This window comes from Adiantum capillus-veneris, chromosome 3 (assembly GCF_014529385.1).
Source record: "Adiantum capillus-veneris isolate H3 chromosome 3, ASM1452938v2, whole genome shotgun sequence".
NCBI lineage: Eukaryota > Viridiplantae > Streptophyta > Polypodiopsida > Polypodiales > Pteridaceae > Adiantum > Adiantum capillus-veneris.
Genome location: NC_140933.1, coordinates 46,687,641 through 46,714,194, shown reverse-complemented (window position 1 = coordinate 46,714,194; position 26,554 = coordinate 46,687,641). Strand labels below are relative to the sequence as shown.

Below are 26,554 nucleotides of genomic sequence, written 5' to 3'. Positions count from 1 at the left end.
TTGCCTCCATATGTAACACTTTCTGCACAGGATTGCCCAAAGACAGATGATATGCGGGATGAAATGGCCAAGATTCCTTATGCATCAACCGTTGGTAGTTTAATGTACGCTATGGTTGCCACACGTCCTGACATTGCATTTGCGGTGGGAGTGGTGAGCAGGTACATGAGTAACCCTAGCAAAAAGCATTGGGAAGCAGTGAAATGTATCCTGAGATACTTGAAACACACTAAAGACTTATGCATTTGTTTTGGGAAGAGTGAAACATCTATGCATGGCTTTACAAATGCAAACTTTGTTGGACATCCAGATTGCAGAAAGTCTACCTCTGGATATGTGTTTACTTTCACAGGAGGTGCAGTTTCTTGGATTTCTAGACTACAAAAATGTGTTGCTTTGTCTACCACTGAGGCAAGCAAAGAAGCTTTATGGCTCATGCGTTCGGTAGAAGAGCTTGGCATCAAGTCACAGGTTCCTGTGCTACATTGTGATAGTCAGAGTACTATTATGCTTGCAAGGAATCCTGTTTTTCATGCCAAGACAAAGCACATAGAGGTGAAGTATCACTTTATCAGGAGTGTGCTTGAAGAAAAAGCTATCACCCTTGTCAAAGTGCATACAGATGACAATCCTGCAGATCTTCTGACCAAGAGTCTCCCAGCAGAGAGGTTTGCATATTGCCGCCAGATGATGGGGGTTCGATGAGTAAGTGTATAGTCAGCTGATGTACCATAGTTATGCACATTGCCTTTAGGTGGGAGGTTGTTAGGGAATAATGTTTATAAAGGCATTTTAAGCCTTAAGTCCAAGGGCCCAAATGTGAATGGCCCTTGGACCCTTAGGTCATTTACTCATAATAAAGAGAAAGCCCCAAAACTCATAAACGAGCTCTCCTCCCAAAATCGTACACTACTCTCTCTCTCTCTCTCTTTCTCTCCACGCTTGCTCCTGCTTCACGCTCCTCTCTTCTTCTCCATCGCCATCACAAGAGGCACCAAGTAGGCTTCTTCTTCACCTCCCCCACAAGGTGGATCAGTCATAACCTTTTCCCTCAAAGGCTGTGTAACGCACAAAATGGTTTTCCTCATCAAGTAGCCATCCCGAATGGAATATCCCGCTATTGTCTCCATCTCGTATCTGTGTGAAAACGTCTGCAAAATTCGGATCTGTGGCATACTGGTCGATCATATCCTCAAAGCTCCTATGATGTATCGCGGAAATAGCCAGAACCAACGGCTTTCGAGACAAAGCATCTACCACTAAATTCTTATGTCCCTCAACATGGACAATCTGGAAGTGAAACTATGACAAGATGTTCGCCTACTGCATCTGCTTTTCCGATAGCTGCTTTAGAGTGACAAGTAGCGTAAACTCTGATGGTCTGTAAAGACAGTAAAGTCCGCTCCGAGTAGGTAGTGCCGCCACTGAGTAAGAGCATGGATAACCGCCAAAAGCTCTCTCATAAATCTGTGTTGTCAATTCCGGCCTTGAGAACAATCGGCTCTCGTAAGCAATGACATGGCCTTCTTGCATTAAGACCGCACCAAGACTACGACCACACGCATCACAATATACTTCAAATGACTTCTGCAAGTCCGGCAAAGTCAAAACTGATCCCGTAGACAATTTCTCTTTCAAAGTCTGAAAGGCATTCACCTCTGTGGGTCCCCACGAGAAAGGGACTCCTTTCCGAGTCAAGATATGCAAAGGGGAAGCAACCTCTGCAAACTTTCTACTGAACCGTCTGTAGTACGAACACAGTCCCAAGAAGCTTCTAACTTCAGGGACATTCTTCAAATCGGGCCAATCACGCATAGTCTCTATCTTGGCCGGATCCATTTGCTTTCCTGCTTTGCAGAGACAATGTGTCCCAAAAAGTGCATCTCTGGTAGGAAAAATTCACTTTTCTTTGCATTAATCACTAACTTGTGATCTCATAATGCCAGAAAGACCTGAAGCAGATGATCTCTATGTTCTACCTCATTCTTGGAGAAAACAATGATATCGTCAAGGAAAGTGCCAACAAATCATCCGATTAAATGTCGCAGGAGCATTGGTGAAGCCAAAAGGCATCACCAAAAACTCAAATAACCCAAAAGTCGTCCGAAAGGCTGTCTTGTAGACATCTCTTGGCGCGATTCTGATTTGATGATATCCACTCTTCAAATCAATCCTGCTAAAACACGAGGATCCCTGTAATCTATCGAGTATATCATCGATCCTAGGAATCCAAAATCTGTTCTTGATGGTGATTTTGTTAAGAGCTCTATAATCGATGCACATTCTCCAGGATCCGTCTTTCTTCAAAACCAACAACACTGGAGAGCAATACGGTGAAGTACTAGGCTGGACAAGACCCTTTTCCAAGAGGTCTTTCACTTGGTTCATAATCTCTTCGTTCTGTGCTCGGCTCACACGGTAAGGTGTCCGGTTCGGTGGTGTGCTTCCAGGTATCAGATCAATGGTATGATCTTCAGGACGAGCAGGTGATAACTCGCCTGGCAAGCCCTCTGAGAAGCAATCGGCATGAGAGTGGAGAAAATCTTGGCATTCTTTATTGATATTTGTCATATCCTCGTCACTCAACTCTTTCAAAAAGATCAAGTAAACAAACAGATTGGATTTCATTAATTTAGAAATGGCCGAAGCCGATACAATAGGGACAGACTCGCCCTTCAGTTTTATATCTAGTACAATGGTTCTGCCCTTCTCTGTAGTCAATGTCCCTTTCCTCGCCCGATAGTCGACCACTGCGTTGTTCTTGTGGTACGACGGAATTCCAAAGAGAACGTCAGAACCTTCCAAAGGCATTATGTAGAAGTCCTCATGCCCCCTGACAATGCAACCGAAGTTTGCCAATGACACGTGTAATGGCTAGGTCCTTGCCGGGTGCCGCTAGAACTACCTCCACAAGTGGTCCCATCCGATCGAGAGTGATCTCGAGCCACGCCGTCAATTCTGGTAAGATTCTCGAGCCACGCCGTCAATCAAAGAAGATCAGGGGTTCTTGATCTTTCACTTTGCCCCAAGCTCCGCAAAGTTCGGTACTCTCGTCCACTTTGTTGCGATCGGTACCCACGCAATTTGGAACCAATCCTGTTTTTATCTTGCCTTTTTTTCCACGTTTCTCAGTTGCTCTCGAACTCTCAAGCCTTTCGTCGTCCTTGTCGTTCTGTTCTTTTTGTGCCTTTTTAGGGCACTTTACGGAGATATGTCCAGTTTCCCCGCATCCAAAGCACTTCCCCTCCCTAATGAAGCGAGCCCGCTCCTGAAAAGTAAGCTTGGGTCGTGCATCTTTCTTTTCTAAGTTGCTCTTTTCTCTTTCTACTTTCATCTGTCGACGTCTGTTCAGCTCTTTGAGTCATGATCTCATCGGTGGGGTAAGTCAGACTGCCAGAGTGGATGGCAAAACCCCGTTTCGCATGACTTATCAACTCTTGAATAGAAGCTGACTTCTGTTCCAAGCAGTGATCTTGGATCTCTATAGGTAGACCCAAGGTAAACCGCTCAATCTGTTCCTTGAACGAGATCTTAAATGAAGAGGCGGGTAGAAAAGAGCTCTAGAATCTCTCGCAATAAGCGTCCACTGTATCTTTCTTGGTCATTCGAAGATGGTTCCAAGCAGTTCATATATCACGTTCATACTCTCGAGTCAACCAAGAAGAGCCTCTTGAATTTCAGTCATTTAACTGGCGTAGTCTTCCTTAATAGAAGCGTGGACCACAAAGTTCGAGCATTTCCCTTAGAGTAAGGGACGGCTCTCCGAATCTTAGAGTGCTCTGAGTAACGTCCTCCCGCGAAAGCGATGTCAAACTGTTGTACAAAAGACAAAGCCTTCGAAGCATCTCTATAACCAGAAAACGTGTCAAATTAATTGACTGTCCACCTTCCTTAAACTCTTGGACTTTCTTGCTTTTGTCTTCCAGAAAGTCTTACTCGTTGGCTTTCTAAATCTAAAGCGAGGGCGGACCTTTTTATTCATACCGAATTCTTAGGTTTTCCTCTGTAGAACTGTCACTCACTGGGCGAGATTTTAGACTTCTTTGCCTTTTTCTAGCCCTTTCTGGAGCGTTGTTCTTGCTTCGCTTTTTGCCTTTTCGATCTTCTTTGCTCGAGTCAGATGAGCTAGAAGAACTGTCACAAGAAGAAGAAGAAGAAGAAGAAGAATTGGATACTCCTTCAAATCGAACACGCTTCTTCTGTTTCTTTGCCTTTTCAAATGTCGACTGACGACACAAATAACCCGGAAGTCAGTGCCTTTCTTCTGCTTTTTGCTGTGCTTTTTAGCTTTGTTCTACGCATCAAAAAGCTGAGCAATTCGTGCATCAACCACCGCTTCTAATTCCCTCTCTGTATATTTCTTGTGAGCAAAAGGTTTCTTAAGAGCGGGTTTTGGAGGTGGGGTTGTGGTTTTCTGTCACTGCTCGTGCACCTCCTGGAAAGCAGTCTCGCTCATATATTTTGCAAATTTTGGGTCCTTCGCAAAATTGAGCATCATCTTTGTTGCATCGCCCATCAATTGACGACGCTCCATCTCTTGACGCTCCATATCTCGATGAATCCAAGATAAGCAGATTCAGGCAACTTATTAACAACGGCACCTTTAATGATGAGTGCAACTATAAACTCATGGTAGTCATCCACAAGTCAATATAACCATCAGCTTCATCATGCATAGTATTGACTAAATCCTATGACATTAATGCCCAACACTGGGTGTAAAACTAGGTCCCAATATATGCTCCCACACCACACACGCCATACATCAATACAACTATCTTTGTACTGAGTTTCTATCATATCGCTCATTGGAGGCCAATCAGCTGAGGCATAGTGCCACTCAATACTCTTTACAGCTAGTCCAAAGAATGTAAAAGTCTGTCCCCCCAAGTCTGCAGGACAATGAAACAACATTCTTAGCTGCTCTCAAAGACCCTGCATTCTCTCTCGTTGTTCCTATTATGCAAACCTTAACAAAACTCTCAAACGTCCAAGCATAGTGTACATGGAATAGCCAATGCTTTGTTTAAGGTGATGATATAAACAGCCGATCTTGTTGTAGATCTGAAAGAGGCAGCATTTGCTGCTTCGTTTAAGTATCTCCTACGCACATGCAGCATGCGAAACAGTAAGTCAACCGTAGTGCAAGCTTTAGCACATTCAAATTACCCCCTCGAGCGGACTACCTTGCTCATCAGATTAAAGCGCACACACCTTGACACCTACCTGCTCAAAAAGAAGAGCTACTCTCGAGTAAAACAGCATACAAACAACTTTCACCTTTCGAAGCTCATTATCCTTTGCATCTGCCTCTTGTTGCACTCTCAACAATGTAGCCTGACAATAAGCCACAAGCAAATTTCGTGAAACATGAAAGCACAAAGAAGTTCTTCACAAGCCTGAAGGTTCTATGGATAATCACCTCAGCAGCACGGAGTGCTTGCTCTGCTTTTCCAATCTGCTTTTTCTGCTCAGCCACTACCTTTTCAAGCTGCAGACAGAGAGTTAAAACCACACAAACCCTGAACATGTTAATACAAATTTGTGAGGACTAGAACAACTGAACTAGCTCAAACAAAACCAAGCACAATACAGCTGTGTCCAATAAAGCATTCACAACTTGCTCTATGAAATTTCATGCTCCTCTAGATCATTTGAGTACCACCATAATCTTGCGCATCACAGTGAGAAAGGCGATAAGCCACTATCTCATGTTAGTAGAACATTCCTTAACCTTGAAGAATAATAGTAATGTAAATACAACAAGTTCCTATGCCTTCTTGTGGCAAAGAGAGACATTACACATGAAATACTGCATGCCATACAAATTCACATACATCTAAACGAACCAAAATTCATCGTCAAGAAAAGAGCAAGGTTAAAGTTGATGATAATAGGGAGCCATTCTGACAGTAACACTGAACGATTGGTTGATATCCAAAACAAGTTTTGCACAGTTAGAATTTTTGTATAGAGTGTTTACATAAGCCGCATCTGTGTTATGCGATTCCCATGCCATTCATGGAAGAATTCATGCTTGGATGAGTGACTGTTGATACAATTTAGTAGGTTTTGTTTTTTGACAGGTCTCATCGAGAACAATTACTCTTCTCCAGGAGAAAGACACGCAATAAATTGTTGATGTGGCACCCTCATGGCAACCAACCGAGAAAGGAGGGTGCAACCAACCGTACGGACGCGAGCTAATGATGGGCCTAGTGTACTAATGGGAGCAGGAGCTGATGACATGGCAAGGGCATCGTATATACTTTTTAAAGTCCACGTGAGTTGGAAAAAAAAGTCTACACTTGCTTTACAAAATAAGAAGTTCTCAGGTTTAGTTTGTGAGTGACTTTTTGCAATATGAGGCCCTTTTGCAAGTTGTAACCAGATCCGGAGAGTGGCCTCTCTGAGCAACTTGTACACTTCACTTGGAATCAATATAAACCAAAAGATGCCCTATTTGGTGGCCAATCATCTCTGAAGGAAACTCTGCCTCATAGTGCTTCTTTACCGATCCTTTTCTAAGCAACCTTTTTATCAACCTTCAGTCTCTTTGCAAGTCTCAGCAATGCTTTCACCCTGGCACGTGGAGAAATCAGACCTCAAACAACTTGCGATAAAAGATCCAACTCTTTGACACAGCATAGCTCTAATGGCATGTCAAAGTGGTGGGCCGCAGCGGAAAAGGCGACAGCCACCTGCCTCAAATATCTCTTTGTAGACCTCGCTCTAAATGACCCCGCAGCCATGTGACAGTAGATCCGTTGCTAGGAATGCACTGGGAAGCGGAAGGAGAGATTGTCTATGTCATGGATCTGGCTCCTACTACCTCCTCGACCAGGTCCGAACTTAAACAACAAAAACACAAGGGGAGATGTTGGAGAGAGAGAGAGAGAGGGAGATCCAACAAAGAGAGAAATTACAGGAGAGAAAATGCTACCAGAGAGAACGCGGAGGGCGACCAGCCAAAATTGATGCTACTATGTCCTAAAACTAAGCTCATACAAGAAGCATGACCCCCTACCACCCTTAAAGCATTTAGCAACTCAAATAAAGGTATCCTCACATCAGCCACATTTGATGCGGAGTGTAATGAACACCCCACTCACTCTCAAACACAAGTAATGACATTTATACTCACTGTCATATGGGGCCAATGCTCTTATTCTTCTCAAGAGCTAATTCCATAATGATAAACGTACATCAAGGTGCCTTGTGCATTCAGGAATTATTATTTCGTGCTCACTTCATCTAGACCAACGGAAGAGAATCCCCATAAACCATGTGAACACTCTGGAGCTTATTGACTCTTAAATATTGGATATACCTTGATGACCTTTAAAGGAAAGTGCCAAGTATAGACTCATATGGATATACCTAGATGAATCCAGGATATACCCAGATTCACCCTTGAAGGAAAGTGCAAGGTATAGACTCATGGTAGTCACCCACGAGACAATATAACCATCAGCTCCATCATGCATAGTATTGACTAAATACCACAACATCCCCACTAACTAGGTACAAACATATGCTCCCAAACACAACACACACCACACGCACACACACATGAGCATACATCAACACAAAGTTCAGCGTGCTGAGTTTCTATCATGACTCCGAAGATCAAGGGCAGAGACTCAGCCATAATGAAGCCTAGCACTAAGAGAAGCGTTAAATTGGAAAAATTAGCACAAAAGAAAAGGAAGTTGATAGGGCATATGCACCACAAAAGATAGAAAGAATTAGCACAATATCAACTGGTCGTAACTCGGACGAAAACTTCACAATGTGAGGTCTGCATGTCCGCTATACGACTAAAAAATATACCTAGATGAATCCAGGATATACCCAGATTCACCCTTGAAGGAAAGTGCAAGGTATAGACTCATGGTAGTCACCCACGAGACAATATAACCATCAGCTCCATCATGCATAGTATTGACTAAATACCACAACATCCCCACTAACGTCGTCAGTGCCCAATAGTGGGTGTAGACCTAGGTACAAACATATGCTCCCAAACACAACACACGCCACACGCACACACATATGAGCATACATCAACACAAAGTTCAGCGTGCTGAGTTTCTGTCATGACTCCGGAGATCAAGGGCAAAGACTCAGCCATAATGAAGCTTAGCACTAAGAGAAGCATTAAATTGGAAAAATTAGCACAAAAGAAAAGGTAGTTGATAGGGCATACGCACCACAAAAGATAGAAAGAATTAGCACAATATAAATTGGTCGTAACTAGGACGAAAACTTCACAATGTGAGGTCTGCATGTCCGCTATACGACTAAAAAATATACCTAGATGAATCCAGGATATACCCAGATTCACCCTTGAAGGATGCACAACAAAAATTATCACAACATATTAGCAGGATACTTTGCTTGATCCTCAAGCCTCAAAGACACACAGATACGAACCGAGAAAAATCACTCGATGTACTTTTATAAGCAAGGGCATGGGAAAGAAGTATAGGGATTACTTGTTTAATCTTAGATGAATGGAGTGATTGAGCAGCCTCTAAAGTTTTGGCCTTGCTTCTGGAATCCTGTAGCTCGAGTTCAGTTCTCTTGAGATCATCCTCAAGTTGGGTAACCTGAACACAGTAGGAAAGACTGTAGATTTTTCAAAGATAAGTTACAATTCTTGACAAGGCGTAGCTTAATCCCCGTAACTATGAAATATTTCATTAGAGTTGAAAATTGCCTTCGAGCCTAGCTCAGTCAGGACATTGTCGTACTGCAAGCTCTCCTTTTTCTGATAAAATCAAAGCACACCCATTTCATAAGCACGCATAGAAACCATAAAATACTGCTACCAAGTCACAATTGACTGCCAGTAAATGTCACATCAAACCTTCAAGTTTTCCAGCTCAACTCGAAGTGCAGAAATGGTCTTCTCTTTATCATGTATTACAAGATCCTTCTCAAGCGAGCTTTCCTCTGCCAAAACATAAACAAGGCAAACTTATGATGGATGCACACAGACAAAGCCCATGCATGTGCAGTGATAATGTCCATTATCTACCAGTGTTCCTACAGAGAGAACGCTCAATGCAAAATCCTGGACAAACAAATCTGTAAAGAGAGAGACAAAGCTTACCAAGATCCTGATATTGGCTTTTGAGGCTATGGAGCTCGAGAAGCAACGCCGGGTCACGCTGGGGTTTTGCAGGGGAAGGGGCGCCATCGCTGTGAAGCTCTATATCGGCTCTTGCAGAGAGGGGGAGGAGAAGCAGCAGCAGCAGGCGGAACGATACGGCCGTCATAGCGCACAAGCGAGTGATGCTCCTCTCGCTCCTGTTGCTATAATGAATAGGTTCGTGGGCACATCATTTCTCTCGACTCTTTCGCTTCTCTGCGATTCCGCGGTCAACAAGGTATTTTAAGCATCTTGCTATAATCTTCTACACCTGTGACAATTGTGTGTGTGTGACCACGAGAGAGAGAGAGAGAGAGAGAGAGAGAGAGAGAGAAGAGAGCAGCACCTTAATTAATAAAGTCAATTAACGAGTTCAAAAGGTGTGCTATTTGTACTGGAGCAACTGATGTCCAGCACATCCATGGTGGAGGGAGCGATGGCTTGGCCTGTTGGTTGTGTTCATTGGTTATTAGGTGAAGGCATGGAGTCTGCACTTGTAGTCATGCCCGCCCAATATCTTAGGATCCCTTGACTGTATGCTGCCAATCATATTTTATCGCATGTTTTCCATGCAAGTGCTCGCACATGCTACTTAAGGATGGGCAGCCAGTGTGAACTTTACACACACTTGCAAAGGACATTTGTGCATAAGGCTGGGTTCAGACTACCCCTCTACGCATGATTTTCATTGAATTGGACCAATGGAAGGAGACCCCTTTGGAGTAGCCATTCAGGTTGTGCAACCCCTTGGTGCACACATTTCGAGATGGCATGCTTACTTGTGTCCAAGTGCTTGCGAGCGGGCTAGAAGGTTGTCCATGGTTAAGAGAGTCCCTTCTCAACCAATCGGGTGGAGAGAGAACCTGACACACCACACTTTTTGTGAGAGAGTCCACCCTTCGTGAGCCATATATGGTGTGTGAACTAGACATTGAACTTGAGTAGCGTCTCCTTGAATTCTGAGTGGAAAAGATGAAAGCACCCCTTGTGTAGTTTGAAATGAACCTAATTCTCATGAATGACGTTGCCTTTATTGCCATGATAGTGAGTAGTGTTAAGGAAAAAACAACCTCGAGGAGTTTAAAGGCTAAACTTGGGAATTCTTTGCAAAATTCTATGCTTGCCTTAGAAAATTAACAAATTTTGGCAGATTTAGTGTTGCCAAAAGCTCACCTACTAAATTTTGATAATAGCATTGTTTATGTTGGTATGGATATTTGTTTTGTGGCCAGCACTAAGCATCTCTTGGTTCAATGATCGTTTCCTTTTTGTGGATGTCATCTACGGGATTGCTAACATTACATACCCATGTTTGAGCTACTCAAGTTTTGGTTTTGTCATGCCATACACTATTTGTGTATAAATAAAATATCCTCTTATTGTTTTGCCCACCTTTGCCTCCAACATGTTGCACGACATGAGGATCACTATAGGACATTCAAAGACATTATGTTATGCACAAATTGTGCCACCAAGAGCAAGACTTTAAGGAACATTTTAGAGGAAAATATATAGGCTCAAGTTCCTCTATGTACCTTACAAGAGAATGTACTCCTTGATAGAGGGCCTTCAAACTACTAAGCACAAAACATTGATTATGTATTAGAATAAGGGAAATGTATAGGTTCAAGTTCCCCTATGTACCTCACAAGAGAATCTACTCCTTGATAGAGGGCCTTCAAACTACTAAGCACAAAACAATGATTATGTATTACACAATGTCATAAAATCTAATATCTAGCTAACCCAAATAATTTTCTCATATTAAACTGATCATTTAATGTGGGAGAATAAACGAGAACAAGAGTTAGAATAGAGACATGTGCTTCTAGACCTATCTCAACAGGGGACCAAAAGGAGAGATGGTTGCATCTCAATAGGGGTCCAAAAGGAGACGGTCTACCAAAGAGCAATGTGCAATAAGTGCTTTTAAACTTATCTCAACAGGGGACCAAGAGGAGAGATGGTTACATCTCAATACGGGTCCAAAAGGAGGTAGTCTATCAAAGAGTAATGTGCATCTAATGGAGCTTAAAAGACCTTAGGGTTAGCTTCCTTAAAGACCTCCAATAGTTAGTGTTAAAGGTCCTTTGACCTTAGGCAAGATAGGGCTGAGCTTGAGGTGGGAACTCGACCTAAGCTTGAGGTGCTTGTCGTGCTTGATGACTAAGGTGCTTGTCATACTTAACGAGGAAGTTGCTTGAGAAGCTTCCCATGCATGGGGGGGTAAGGTGCTTTAGTAAAAAAGAGACCCTACAAACTCAATGAGGAAGATGCTTGAGAAGCTTCCTATGCATGGGGGATAAGGTGCTTGAGTCAAAAAGAGACCCTACAAAGGAGGGGGAAGGTCCCATAGTAAGGGGAATCTTTGACTTAACCTCCCACTCACCCAAAGGGCACCCCTTTTCTCAAGGGGCACATGAGACACATGTCAGACTCTCCCTATGTTTAGCCACATGGTGTGCTTGAATGCTATTGGTTGGGCTAAAGAGGGGTCCAATGAGCTTCTAGCTCCATCCAAAAAATATCTACATATTTTCAATTTCTCTCTCTCTCTCTCTAAGAGGTAAGGAGGACACTTGTCCAAAGACTACCCATGTACTTGAATGCATGCTACATGTGATTGGCTAGGGGGAGAGGGGTCCAATGAGCTTGAAGCATGTGGAAAGGCTAGATCGCCCCAAGCAAGCAAGGGGGGTGTTGGGGGGGGGTATACACCACACACACACTCATTTTGTGGATTCATTCTCACTTGGTGAAAGTAGAGGAACTCCACCTCCTTCTCCGATCTTATGAGAAGTGAGAGCCTACACCAACACTCTTGGCTATGGAATGCAAATCCAACCAAGAGCCATGCTTCAGTGCTTAAGCTTGCCATCTTCTCCATCTTCATTACTATGCTATTATATATGCTAGTAAGAAGAGTGATGATAAGTGAGGAACTATTTCTTTCTCCTATGGAATATTTCTTCTTCCTCTTCCCTACCCTCATTCCCTGCTAGCTCTCTCCATCTGAAGGTGTTTGAGGCCTTGGGACTGAGGCTTGGGATAGTTAATGCTTTCTACAGAGTTTATGTTACGCTTGTGATGCATGAAGCCTTCCATCTTCATTGCATCACCTAGGTTACAAGGAACACAAAGATTGTATTGTACCAAGTCTCTCTCGATGGAAGAAACTATAATACAAATGCCTATTGGAGGGGGGACCGGCTCTGTATGAATCCGGTCCTCAATTGTTGTCATGTTCTCTAAACTCTCTCTCTTGCAAAAGTATTGTTCATTCCAAGTTAACTAAGTACCATGTTTATGTTGCTACCATCAATTAAGTTCACCCGCTATGCTCACAAAGTAATCCCACAAAAGTGCTTCATCTAATTTCCTAATTCCGCTACTCTCAAAGTTCATAGGCCATTTCCATTACACACAATGAGTCCACCCACGTAAAATATGTACACAAACTATGTGTTACCAATCATACTATCATGGACAAATTTTTCTTGAATTCTCTCAAAATTTGTGTGTGCCTATAATGCTTTTTGCATGTGAATGAAATCATTTTTTATTTACTATTTTATAAGCTTGAACAAATAGCAACTCACTTTTCTATTTTGGAGTATGCACACAAGTTTTGAAAAGAGAGAGACTCTCGAAAAACGATGGCATTGTGAATGTACAATCTAGAAGAAATTTTACAATTTGGATATTTTGAAAGGAATGTTAGGTTTCAGGCCAAGTGGCCAGAGGCCATGGCTGGGTGCCCGCCCATTACATTTGATTGTTTGGTTATAATGGAAATAAGGGGAGAGAGAGAGAGAGAAAGAGAGAGAGAGAGAGAGAGTTGTACTCTCTACAGGTCCACCAAGATATTGTTTACTGTCATCATCCCCTTCCCCTTTCCCTTCTCTCCTTCCCTTTCACTCACAGGATCGGATCCTTCAAGTGGTATCACTTTGCATTGATGCCCAAATCTCCCATTAGACGAGTGATTCGTATAACTCCTTTGCTATCATTTGCTACTACAACATACTCTACTTCACGTGGTAGACTAAGACGTACAAACTTGTAGACCTGATCGCTATGAAATTGCACTACTAGTGAATGTAAAGACATAACCTGTCGCGTAGACCTTCTATTGTCCTCGTTCCCTGCATAATCTACATCAATACACATGCCTCTTTTCCTTCAAAGAAAATTCAGAACTCTTAAGAACCATTTTCACTTTTCATCTTATAACAGGAGGGCTCACCACAATCCATCGACATAATGTAATTGAGGCTCAACACAAGCCTCTTGGGTGGCGTAGAAACCCTCATTGACCTCCTTAATCCAACAAGCTCTACATAAGGAATAAGTTGTCGCATCAAAATTTCACTGCCTCTTAGGTGGCCTAGAAACCACCCTCACTGACCTTTTGAATGCAATAGTCTTTGCACAAGGAATAAGATGTTGCATTAGCATTTCATTGCCACTCTAAGTACTACATTACTCTTCACATGGTTATAGCTAATGGGAGCAGCACTATGCACACTTTGATCACTTTGTGGCACATGGATAGTTTGTTGTCTTTGTTCATGATCAATGGCATACTATCCTGGGATATAATTCTCCTCGCCTTAACTTTTTAGGGAGGATCTTTATACATTTTCTTCTCGTATGAGAATGCACTTTGAAGACTTTGGCTCTAGCTTCTTTCTAAGCACTTTGGGTACATGCACAAATGCTTCACAACCAAAGACTCACACATGATCCTATGATGGCTTTCAATCACTCCAAGCTTCCTAGAATTCCGCCAACAAGTGTCTTGCTCGGTGATCTATTGATCGAACGAACTTCAATCTTGAGAGCTTCAACCCAAAAACCATCTAACAACTTAGTGTGAGATAAGAAGCTACAGATTCTTTCTTGGATGGTGCAATTCATTCTCGCAACAAATCCATTTCAGGCAAGTGTATGAGGAGAAGTAAGCTCTCTCCTTATGCCATGTGTATTTCAAAATTCATTAGAGACATATTCTCCACCGCTATCAATCCTCAAGCATTTAAGCTTCTAGTTTAACTAATTTTGGACAAACAAGTTCCATATCTACATGATATGAAAGGCATCACCTTTATGTTTCAATGGATATGCCCAAGCCTTGCAACATGCATCATCTATGAAAGTGATAAAATATGCCCCACTACCTAGTGACTTAGCAAGCATAGGCCCACACACATCCAAATGCACTAGAGCTAACTTCTCAAGATTCTTCTCGTTTCTTGCCCTTGATGTAGCATGCTCATCGTATATACAATGCTCACGCGGTTAAAATGCTAAAAAGTTGAAGATAGGCAAGTAACCCAAAGGAAAAAAGAGTTTTGATTTATTATGGCTCAAATGACCTAATTGAATGTGCCATAAAGAGGTATTTGGTTGTTCAATTAGTTGTAGACACACATAAAGGGTAGAAAGTACCAAATTCGTCTTCTGTTTCAAGTGTCATTATTACCAAAGTGTGTTTGATAGCCAAAATCATCAAACTGCCCAACAAAAATCAACCTCTTTGTGAAAGAAGGAACGTGTCTCACATTTTTTAGTACAAATGGAGAACCATTGGTAAATTTCATATACACATCGCCCACACTAGCGATATCACAAGAACACATCATAGGTCTTAGAACTTTGGTGATAAAGGCAGAAAGAAGAAATGTTATAAGTTAAATTACTCACATCATCAACTTGTGTCCTGATGTTAAAGAGTATTGCAAGAAAGATGGAAATGCACCCATTGCATATTCTTCAAGTGCAAATTCAAAAAATGTGGTGTAAGGTACAGAAAAGGCTTTTACTGCACGATGGCAAGATGCCCATTTATCATGATGTTGTATTGCAAAGATTGTGGATAATGTGTGGTACTTTGATAAAGGTGCAACCAAGAGCATTACGCTAGACTGTGATGTGTTCACTTCTCTTGATATTGTCTCTAACATGAATACTTTAACATGTGCCAAACACTTCTTGTCTAGATAAGGGATTTGGAGTTGTGCTTCCTCCAAGTGGCAGGTTCTTGCACTTTTCTTGTGCTTCATATGTACTTGATAATTTTTTGTTTGTATCCACACTTCTCAAGCTAAACTTAGAGTCGAGTTTGTGTAAAAGAAATGTACTATGCATGATCTCAAATGAGTGAAACAATTATGGCATTTGTTTTGATTGTGATAAAAGCTCAGTGTGTATAATCAATGCTTGAAAATACAGCATGCTAGTTGCTTCCTTGCCCCCTCTGAGGCACCATTGAAACATGTATGTGAAGGTTGTATTTTGGCAAACTGTAGTGTTCTAAGTCTTTAAAGGATTTTTATGTGCAAGATTCTTTCAATTTTAAGCTTGTCCACATTAACATTTATGGTTTGATGCATACTTCATCTATTGGAAACTTTTTTACTTTGTGACTTTTACTGATAATTTTTTGAGACATGCATGGGTGCACTTGCTTAAGGCAAATTCCAAAGTGTTTATGTGCCTCAATGAATTTTTGTTTATGTCTAGGCATGTATCTAGTTGTGTTGCAACAAACACACACTTGTGAGCTCAGATGAAATATGTTCCTCAAGCATCAAGAAGATTACCCATTAATGTCAAAAGGACTAAGGGTTAAATGAAAAAATTGTGTGCATGTGAGTGAATTGTTTGCCTCGAGCATTGGGTAGATTTTTTAGGAAGGTATAAGGGCCTAAAAATGTGGAAATATACATTGTGATAGACAAAGTCCCTCAAGCACCCATTAGCTTTGCCACCTACTATGGAATGGTGGGGTTGTTCAAATGTTGATCCATGAGCACTAAGTCCCTTTTCACTAAGATGACCCATAGTGGAGGTTGAGAATAATGTAAGGGTGAGGTAATGCCATCAATATTGCATTTTAAATAGAGTCCCAATGATGAATCACCAATTGATGATAAGGAGGTGATAAACAAATGTTATAGGCTATTTTGTCTCTACTCTAGAGAGAAAATACTATATTCATCATAAGTGTAAGCTTGCAAGAGGCGGTAGCTATATGAGATTCTAATAATGCTCAAGACTTTCAAACACCCACAAGCTCCTATTAATATGTTTGGGTGATTTATGCTAAGTTGAACGCTTTTGTTTGTGTGAAGAACTCACCATTGTGAGTGATTGTATTATATAGTCATCAACAAATATACAAATCAGCCTCAAGCTTAAGTTGAGCGAGAAATAGAGGATTACAACCGAACTTATTTACTAGTACCTAGAAACTTACTATTGCACGGGTTGCCAAAAGCCAATCATCCGAGCTATGCCTTTTAATTACCACATATATTATTTCCTTGCTATCCTGGATAATCTCTGAGAAGCTAGCCCCAGAGAGGCTGCTATTAAAGATATGACAATTCCTGGCCTTCTAGATGTTACTTAGGATTTGGGTACAAACTAACAATGCAGAACTACAAAAATGTTTACCACCAAGGCACAAATCACTCTTGAAAAACCCTATCTTCCACGTCCTTTGTACCCATTTGCATACCTTTCCTCAAGGCCTCTAATAGCCGAGCATTCCATGAAGAGGTGGCCCAGGTCTTCGCTAGCCAATCTTTACCGTGAACATATGTCTGGTCCAATACCATGCGCTTGAATCTTGTTGCCTGTCGTCAAGGCCCCCCAAAGTACCTTCTACAAAAATATCTTCATGGATTGTGGCCACTATGGATTCTAGATGTTCATCGTGACCTCTACCCATCTAGCCTCATACCATTGCTTCTTCCACTGCTTGTTTAAAGGGGCAAACCAATCAGCCTCGTAAATTAACATTTGGTAGATGCCCTTGGTATGTGGTTTAGAGAATTGGCTACTCGTGAGCCAATTCCAAGCTTTCCACTCAAAAGTAGATCCGTAGATCGGCATCAACACATGGTCTAGGCCTTATAGCACCCTGATGGCAAGTAGCTTCTCAGTGCCACTGAGTTGAAATTGGTCCACCACCTGGTTAGAGGACCTCCAACATTTGCTATTTCTATCCCAGAAGTGGCACATCTGTTGAAGTCCTCTATGTTCATCTTTCTTGCAATTTCTCTCCAATAAGGGTTCAAGGTAACCCCAACAACTTTAGACAGCCAAGGGGACGAGTGATGAGATGGAATTCTGGAAGTACCTGGTTATTTTACTCCATTCTAGTGCTCCAATAGCTCTACAACACTTTTGCACCAACTCTCCCATGATGCCACTCAGTCTTAAGCAAGCCCATCCTGGGGCCATAAGTTTATCGTGCACCTAGTTCAACGCTTTCTTATTCATGTTTCCTTTGGCTTATAGAGAAAATGGTTTGAAAGGCTTTTAAGCGAGGTATGAAGTAGATAGAAGTCTCAATGCTAGTCTCTTCAGTGTCAAAAGAAACATCTAAAATGTAGACATGTAGTAGTGTTAGTGTGTATACGCGCTTCACCAGGGGCACTTTTCTCCCACTGGGTTTTTCCCCCTGGACATCTGGTGTGAAAGGACACCTTATCTCTTAGGGTCTCATATAAGCTTTGTAGCTCTGAGTTTGTATATACTCTATTATTATTCTAATACAGAGAGATAGACTACAGAGATCTCGTACGCAAGCTCTGTGTCTTCTCCTTCTCCATCTTCTTCCTACTCTCAGTTGCTATCTTCCTTTTGTTTCCTGTTTCATCATCTTCAACAATTGGTATCAGAGCAAGGTGATTTTTCCAGACCCTCTACTTGCGTTTTCGCGTCCGCGAGCACAATAGCAGTTTTCAGGCAGTTCTCGAAAAATTTTCTCGTGGGAGTATCCTCGACGTTCCGGGAGTGTTCTGAGCAGGTGACTTGTGGTTTTACCCCCCTCTTGAAGCCGTTAGAGCCCTCAGAATTTTGTTTTGAGCAGCGTAGCAGAAGTTTCTTTTCGGAGGCGTTTAGATAAAGAGGGTGTGCTTTTGACAGATTTTCTTCAGGTAAACAGTTCTTTTGGGAAGCAACTTGTCTTAGCTTTGTGCTGAGATTTTGTGTAGATTTTTGATTGCATTGGAGAGGAGATTTGTGAATCTCTTGGAGGTTCTTTTGCTCTCTTGTGTGCATCCACAGTATGGCTCAATCTACGGAGAAAGAGATTTTTGGTGCGTTTATATCCGAAGGATTTTTTGGTGCATTTAAGGATTTTTTGGGAAAGAAAGGCATTAAACACCAATGCACTATGCCATACACACCACAACAGAATGGTGTTGCAGAAAGGAGGAACATGTCTTTAATGGAGACGGCTAGATGTATGCTCAAGGCTAAGAGTTTGCCTCATAAGCTATGGATGGAGGCAGTTGCTTGTGCAGCACATGTTTTGAACAGGTGTCCTACTCATGCCTTGAAGACCATTACTCCATATGAAGCTTGGCATGACAGAAAAACTTCAGTCAGTTATCTTCGTGTTTTTGGTTATCTTGCTTATGCTCACATCCCTGAGCAATTACGTGGGAAGCTTGATGATAAGGCAATCAGATGTATATTTGTGGGGTACAGTAGTGGAAGTAAAGGTTATAGACTTTACAATCCTGCTACAAACAAGATTTTTGAAAGTCGTGATGTAATTTTTGCAGAAACTACTGCTCAACCTACGGTCGCTTTTGATGTACCTCATATGCAGACACATGATGTATTTGAAGGTTTGCTTCCTTCTTTTGTAGAGAATCAAGAATCACAACAGGTTGATTATCTTGATCAATCTTTTGATCAGCATGTGACACCTCATGATGTAGAGGAAATTGTCCGTGAAGAGCAAGAAGTTCTCAGGGAAGAAAGAACCTTGCCTAAATGGGTTCAAAAAACTTTGCAGGATAGCAAGTTGGATGCACCGTTGCCACGAAAAACACGTGCTGGTACTACTTTTGGCAGAGAGCAAGTAGATTTGGCTTGCTTTAGCACTCTTTGTGATGAAGATGAGCCTGATTCATTTGAACAAGCTTTAGAGTGTGTTCAGTGGAAAGATGCTATGCAGCAAGAAATTGATTCTATTCATAAGAATCATACATGGGATCTAGTGGACTTGCCTACAGGTAAAAAGCCTATTGGTACAAAGTGGGTTTTTAAGGTAAAAAGGAAACAAGATGGTATTGTTGACAGGTACAAAGCAAGGCTTGTGGCAAAAGGCTATGCGCAACAGAAAGGCATAGACTATGATGAAACCTTTGCTCCTACTTCTCGTGCATCCACAGTTAGATCACTAGTTGCAATTGCTGCTCATCATGGTTGGAAAGTGCATCAGTTGGATATCAAAACTTCTTTTTTGAATGGTGATTTGCAGGAAGAAGTTTATGTAAGTCAACCAAGTGGTTTTGTTGTAAAAGGTCAAGAGCAAAAGGTATGTAGATTGCGTAAAGCTTTGTATGGTCTCAAACAGGCTCCAAGAGCATGGTATGAGAAGATACATACTTATTTGATTGGCCAGGGATTTCAGAATAGTCCAACAGAAAGTACTTTGTATGTCCAAAAGAAAGATGGAGTTCTCATTATGCTAACACTTTATGTGGATGATATGCTTCTTACAGGCAATACTGCAGATGAAATTGAAGCGTTTAAAGATGCTTTGAGAACAACCTTTGAGATGTCTGATCTTGGTTTTCTACATTATTACTTGGGTATTTAGTTTGTGCAATCAGAGGATGGCATATACATGTTGCAGGCAAAATATTTGCATAAAATTTTGGACAAGTTTGGTATGCAAAATTGTAAACCAATCTCTACACCTGTAGAAACTGGATCAAAGTTGAGCATGCACGATGCTGGAGAACCTTTTGATGTACATACTTATGCAGCAACGGTTGGTTGCTTGATATATTTGGCAGGCAACACTCGTCCAGACATTCAATTTGGGGTTTCACAAGCAAGCAGATTTATGCACAGCCCAGGTATGCATCATTGGCAGGCTGTGAAGCGCATACTTCGTTACCTTTCAGGTACCCCTAATCTTTCCATGTTCTTTCCAAGGGGGGATATGTATGGAAAGCACAGTTCTATGCAGCTTCTTGGTTACAGCGATTCAGATTGGGCTGGTGATTTTGACACACGACATTCCACAAGTGGGAATTGTTTTTTCTTGGGAAATGCATGTATATCTTGGCTAAGCAAGAAGCAACCCACAGTGGCTACATCAACTTGTGAAGCTGAGTACAGGGCAGCTTTCACGGCAAAAGTTGATTGTGTATGGATACGCAGGTTATTGGCAGATCTTTGTGAGTGTCAACAGGCACCCACTACCATTTTCACTGACAGTCAAAGTGCTATGGCAGTTGCAAGGAATCCAGTATTTCATGCAAGAACAAAGCACATAGAGGTTCACTACCACTATGTCAGGGAAAGGCTACATGTAGGGGAGATCACACTAACTTAGTGTCCTACACAGGATAACATTGCAGATCTATTTACGAAGGCGTTATCACGAGAAAAGTTTGAAGCTTTCCGAAAAGCTTTGGGCTTACTCTCGTACACATGATGATCTGCTACCTTGTACGGATTCACACTATCACTACAAGGGGGATTTGTAGACATGTAGTAGTGTTAGTGTGTATATGCGCTTCACCAGGGGCACTTTTCTCCCACTGGGTTTTTCCCCTGGACATCTGGTGTGAAAGGACACCTTATCTCTTAGGGTCTCATATAAGCTTTGTAGCTCTGAGTTTGTATATACTCTATTATTCTAATACAGAGAGATAGACTACAGAGATCTCGTACGCAAGCTCTGTGTCTTCTCCTTCTCCATCTTCTTCCTACTCTGAGTTGCTATCTTCCTTCTGTTTCCTGTTTCATCATCTTCAACATAAAAGCTACCTAAGAGTTCTACTTATATATATTTCCTTAGGCTTATAGAGAAAAGGGTTTGAAAGGCTTTTAAGTGAGGTATGAAGTAGATACAATTGTCGCTGCTAGTCTCTTCAGTGTCAAAAGAAGCATTCAAAAGCTACCTAAGAGTTTTCTAGAGACTCCAATAGAATCTAAAGAGTTGAAACAACTAACAAGTGGGCTTGGAACAAAAAAATCATGATAACATGTATTGAAAACTCCCAAAAGCTACCGAGTAATTTTTGAGAGATCTTGTCATGCTTTTTGGAATGATTCAATACTCAAAGGTATCTAGGAACATGAGGAAAAGGTGCTATTGTGACATGAAGATTGGGAATTAGCCTAATTTTCATCCCCAAGTGTTGGGGTAAAGGCAATGTACCTTGTCTTGGGCAGACGTCTAAATGTACGACCGTCTACCAACTCACTAACCGCTCACCCCTTATTCTCTATGTACAATAGAATAAGGAGACAATGCTTGTTGCTCTATTCTCCACCCACATAGAGTTCTACTACTTCTCTCCCTTCCCCACACGCACGCACACACGCATCATGCTCTCACAAGTAGTATCAGAGCCATGGTTTCCCCGCTCTATTTCGTGTGCATATGGGCTTCATGGAAAAACTAAGGTTTTCAAAGATTAATGTCTTGTCTATGTACTCATAGTGCAGAGGGGAGTCGATTTCCCTTTGCTGGAGTGCTCTAGAGCTTGGAGCTTGGAAGCACGAGGCGAGATTGAAGCTTTGTGTGTGATAAAAGAGAGCACACAAAGCATTGGAGCATAAAATTTGTTGCTGAAAATCAAAGGAGGAAAAGCAAGGTGTAGTTTGGCTAAGGCTTGCACCACTTTAGCTTGAAAGCAAACCGAGAAGTAACACAAGGCCTGACTGTAGCGTTGGATATTACAAAGCAATAAGAAGCAAAAAATAGCGCTCAATGTTATAAAGCTTATGTAGGACAAGAAATTTAAATTAAGTAGTGCTACAATTTCCCACAAAAGATTAATCCTGTGAAGGAGAGCGAGGTGAGTTTCAAGGTTTGTAGCACTACAGAGAAGGAGCCCAAGTGAAGAGGAGAAGAGAGAGAGTGTGTAGCACTCCTCTGCACACACCAACTCTCGATGAAAGAGAAGGAAAAAGCAGTGTCGTGCATACACACACACACACACCTTTGAAAATAAGAAGAAGAAGCAAGAGAAGAGAGAGGGCACCCCTTGGCATCGTGCAAAGGGAGGGTGTGCGGAGTGAAGCTATATGCAACACACACACACACACCTTGATTTTTAGTTTTATGGTGTACCTTTTATGGGCATCACAATTCCTTGTCGATTTCCCTCATCTTCATGATATTAGCGACAAACATAGAGTGAGGGAGGGAGAGAGAGCACATCGACTCTTCTCCGACACTTTTGGCATTGACTTCTTTGGCATTTGGAATGAGTGAGGCGCTTACATCTAGTGGCAGAAGTTGACATTGACAACTTCTTTTCCTGGGCATCGGTGACAATGGCAACATCGACTATAGATTTTCTCACATGCATTGTGGCATTATAGCAAGAAAGAGAGAAAGCTTGTTGGTAGTGGGAGGTAGAGCAAGCTCGAGAACTTGGCAGCTATATGTGCCATGATTATATGTATACCTCATGTGGTTCTAGAGACTGATTTTCTCTGATTTTCAGCACAAGCATGTTGGCTTATAGATACATGTGGAGTTATTCGTTGCCCTTTGTAGTAGATTTTGTGCGTTCACAAATGTATTGAGCTCTTTTTGAGAGCAAATTTGCATTGCCATGTAAGATTTTTTTTGCTGTGATGTTTGAAATTTGTGTTTGACTTGCTGTAGCTTAGTTGGCTATCACAAGTCTTGATAGTTTATAAGTTTGTAGATAACATGTCGTTGGGCAGATTATGGTTTTGCAGTAGTTCATAGGTGTGGGAAGTTTGTATATATAGTCTCTGAGGAGTGCGGTTTGAGCTCCCTTGAGAGTGCGTATCCCCATAGATACTATTTGCATCACATGGCATCGACTTGAGTGCATGTCCTACTATGTTTAGTAGGAACTTTTTCCATGTATGTACATTATATGTGGTTTCCATAACCCATTGTACGCTTCTGTGGAGCCATTGTTGGCATTTATAGCAATCTATCTATGTTCAACATTTGACATATTTTTGGTCGTTTTGTAGTGGTCAAGACCATCTCTCACTTTGGCATCATGGATGCGGATTTTATCATTGAGATTTTGCTCATTTTATAGGGGAGTCTGTATCCACTTTTCCCTAGATTCTTGCCATACGTTGCACGTATCTACAATCTTATTCTATGATGGTACAATGGTCAATTTACTCCCATTTTGGCAGTGGCAAGTGTTTACTCTCACTTTGATAGATTCCGAGCTTGGACATGGATTTAGTGTTCTTGTATCCACTCTTGTAAGAGTGAGATCTACACAATGCTCATAGTGGCTACATGTATATTTATAATATGCACTATTTTTTATAGACAACATTTTGCCTGTGAGTCTACTGCATACAGTTTACAAGTAGTCACTAGTTACAAGTTCTACATGCTTACAAATGCAAATTTATGCACTTGTTGGATTTGTAGCACTAATTGTGGGGTGCATCTTTGAGCATAGTGTTCGCTCACAACTTGTATGCATAATTATGTGCTTTATATTATTTGAGAGTTGTTTTATCCTAGTCTTGAGTTGATACTCTTTATGCTTGCATTATCACTTGGTGTTTGTTTATGTGCAGATTCTGCTTGGTTTAGAGAAGACTTTGGACAATGCTTCTGCACATCCCATGGTAGAGCTTAGTCGAGCTGCTATAGATTGCATATGTTATGACTAAATTGTACAAAAATGCTTTGAATAGAGAAATGTTTTTGTGAAAATATTTTCTTGTTGTTCAGATCCAACTGTTGTTTGAATATGGTGTTCTTTTGTGTTTACGTAGTTTATTTAAAAAGCAACACATACATAGTTTAAACACAAGGACCTCCCAAGCAACTGGGTGGGCTGGGACATTGACTTTGGAGTACACATTGTTTATGGTCTTTAGACATATCTACTATCGGTAATCCTTGCTTAAGTTGAAAGGTGTTAGGTGGCTTGGACAAAGTCTCTAGATGAGGTTCCTATTCGTAGTCATTATAGTCCCTCGACTTGAATGGTTTAAAAAAATAGGAATACCAATATCATAGTTCCTTTTTAGAATTTTTGTCTAAACTTGATATCTACTCTCAAAAACTACATTTAAATGGATGACATATGAGGGTCAAATGCTCATAAAAACATTGTCTAAATACTAGCTCACAAAGCCTTTAAAACTCTTGATGGAGTACAATGTTCACAAAAACATTGTCTTATACTAACCACGAAGCTTTAGACCTCTTATTGATAACCATTGTTTGTTCTTATACAAAGCTGAAGATAAAACAAAACAACACTCTCACTAAGGTTGTTATTAGAGATAACCGCTAGCTTGACTTTAGGATTTACTTGTATATTAAGTTTTTTATATTTCCCAAGATATTAAGTTTTTTATATTCACACACACATAGACACACAAACACTTAGCCCGCTTTAGGTATATGACAAGCGCTCTTTATACCATTGGTTTATTTTGGTGACGTACCATGACCAATGTGGTTGGATCATTAGTGGCTCCTTTGTGGTAACACTTTGAATTTTTTATTTTTTTTTCCTTCTCTCTTCTTATTTCTCCTTGAACCTCATTAAATAACAAAGAGTTACACTTTTATGTCGTGCTCAATTCACTTTATTACTGATAGATTCCCTGCAACCCTAATTAGTGTTTCCTTCAACAATCAAATCTACTTACCATCTTGACTTTAGTGATTACTCAAATGCATACAAACTATCATGAAACCATAACAAGCAAGGGAAAGAAGGAAGGGGGGGGGGGGGGGGGGGGGGGGGGGGGGAGAGAGAGAGAGAGAGAGAGAGAGAGAGAGAGAGAGGTGCTCACATGTCCAATAGTTTCCGTTGTAATCTCTAAGGTCAAAAGTAGGGATACCAAATTTCAATTGAAAATTTTGGTAGATGCTTGAAATAAGGCAAATGTCCCAAGGTCAAGGCTAAGAAAATGTTTTTTTCCCCTTTGTCGAGTGTACTTGGATAAATGTGTGTGTGTGTGTGTGTGTATGAGAGAGTTCCAGTGTACTTGGATGAATGTGTGTGTGTGTGTGTGTATGAGAGAGAGAGAGAGAGAGGACGTAAGAAGGTTGAACAAGTCAAAGTGTGTATCAAAGAGAAATGAAATGAGAGCTAATGCCCACTTTGTAGCAATGAGACTTGAGTCACGAGTGGGCTTCTCTTTTTTGGCCTGCTAAAGGCCTTAGTACACTATGAGTAAAGGTTGTTCAAATTTCTTTGCTTGACAAGTATCCCAAGGGGCCTTGAAAGTCTTTTGAATAGAAATATATCATAGTCTTTTAAATGCTTATTTTTCAAAGTTGCATTCACCTTTTTGGCTTTCTAAAAGAAACCATAGTGTTGTGTTTGGTTAAGGAGACTTTCATTGTTTTCCATGCATGATGGATGGAGACTTACCTTTCATTTCACATCTTGACATGTCTTTACTTTTCTTAAATTCTATTGTTTTAAAATGCTAAAGTGAAGCTTCACCTTGCATAATTTTAGTAAATTTCACACACACACACATATGTTTTTTTTTGCATTCTATTGTTTTAGAATGCTTAAGTGAAGCTTCATTTTGTATAATTCTAATAAATTTTATACACACACACATATTAATTAGTTCTTTCTATTTTATCTTTCATTTCACAACTTCACATGGCTTTATATTTCTTACATTTTATAGTTTGATTCCAGTCAGAGTTAACGTTCAAAAAAGTCTATTTTATTAAACGGCTGCTGATTGAGTTTCCTTCTCACAAAGAAGAAAACCAAAAATACTAGCATAATTTTTGAGATTTGCAAAAGTTTTGGACGACTTTCTTACATATTTCATCTATTTTTCTTCCGTTTACCATGGTTTGCAGCTAGCTAGTCTCGATTTCCAATCGGCTCAAGATTAAGCTGAGGCAATCCTTTCTCAAACACTGATACCAGTTTAATCAACCTAACAATTTTATAATTTTCTTAATTTTTTTTAAAAGTCATCGTGACCCTTTCACTTGTTGGATATTGTTTTTATTTTACTTATTTCTCATTTTATTTTATTTCAAAATGTTTATATGCAACGTGCACCTTTCACATTATTTAAGTGGGGATTTTTGTGATATATAAACTACTTATGATTACCAAAATACTCCTCTAACTTGTGAAAATTTCAAAAATATCCCACAAACTTTAAAAAAAATTAAAATACTCCCGTATTTTGTCAAAAATCCCAAAATACCACATTTTCCAAAATTTCCAAAATACCCCTAGTTGTGAGAGTAGTTTTCTCAAAAAATATTTATTTTTGTAGCTCTTCATAAGAAGACTGGTTGCCTATTATACAAGATGCTAAAACTACAATCTAAGTTGGTTAGGTAGGCTTTAGAAATGATTGCTTCATTATTATTAGACATAATTGTCT

General features: G+C 40.8%; 1 protein-coding gene across 2 annotated transcripts in view; it reads right to left on the bottom strand.

Moving 5' to 3' along the window:
- The window catches only part of LOC147460857 (uncharacterized), a 36,536-nt gene extending 27,135 nt beyond the window's left edge, over positions 1-9,401 (bottom strand). Inside the window, exons 1-6 of one of the 2 annotated variants that reach the window (XM_086508544.1) lie at positions 9,119-9,401; positions 8,873-8,958; positions 8,723-8,773; positions 8,499-8,612; positions 5,423-5,491; positions 5,227-5,337 (exon numbers count right to left, since the gene is read on the bottom strand). In XM_086508544.1, coding sequence (XP_086364670.1) covers positions 5,227-5,337; positions 5,423-5,491; positions 8,499-8,612; positions 8,723-8,773; positions 8,873-8,958; positions 9,119-9,284 — 597 coding nt within the window. In that variant the 5' untranslated portion in view covers positions 9,285-9,401. The remainder of the gene's footprint in view (positions 1-5,226; positions 5,338-5,422; positions 5,492-8,498; positions 8,613-8,722; positions 8,774-8,872; positions 8,959-9,118) is intronic. The other variant, XM_086508545.1, reaches the window with a different exon arrangement.
- Positions 9,402-26,554: the final 17,153 nt, after the last annotated feature.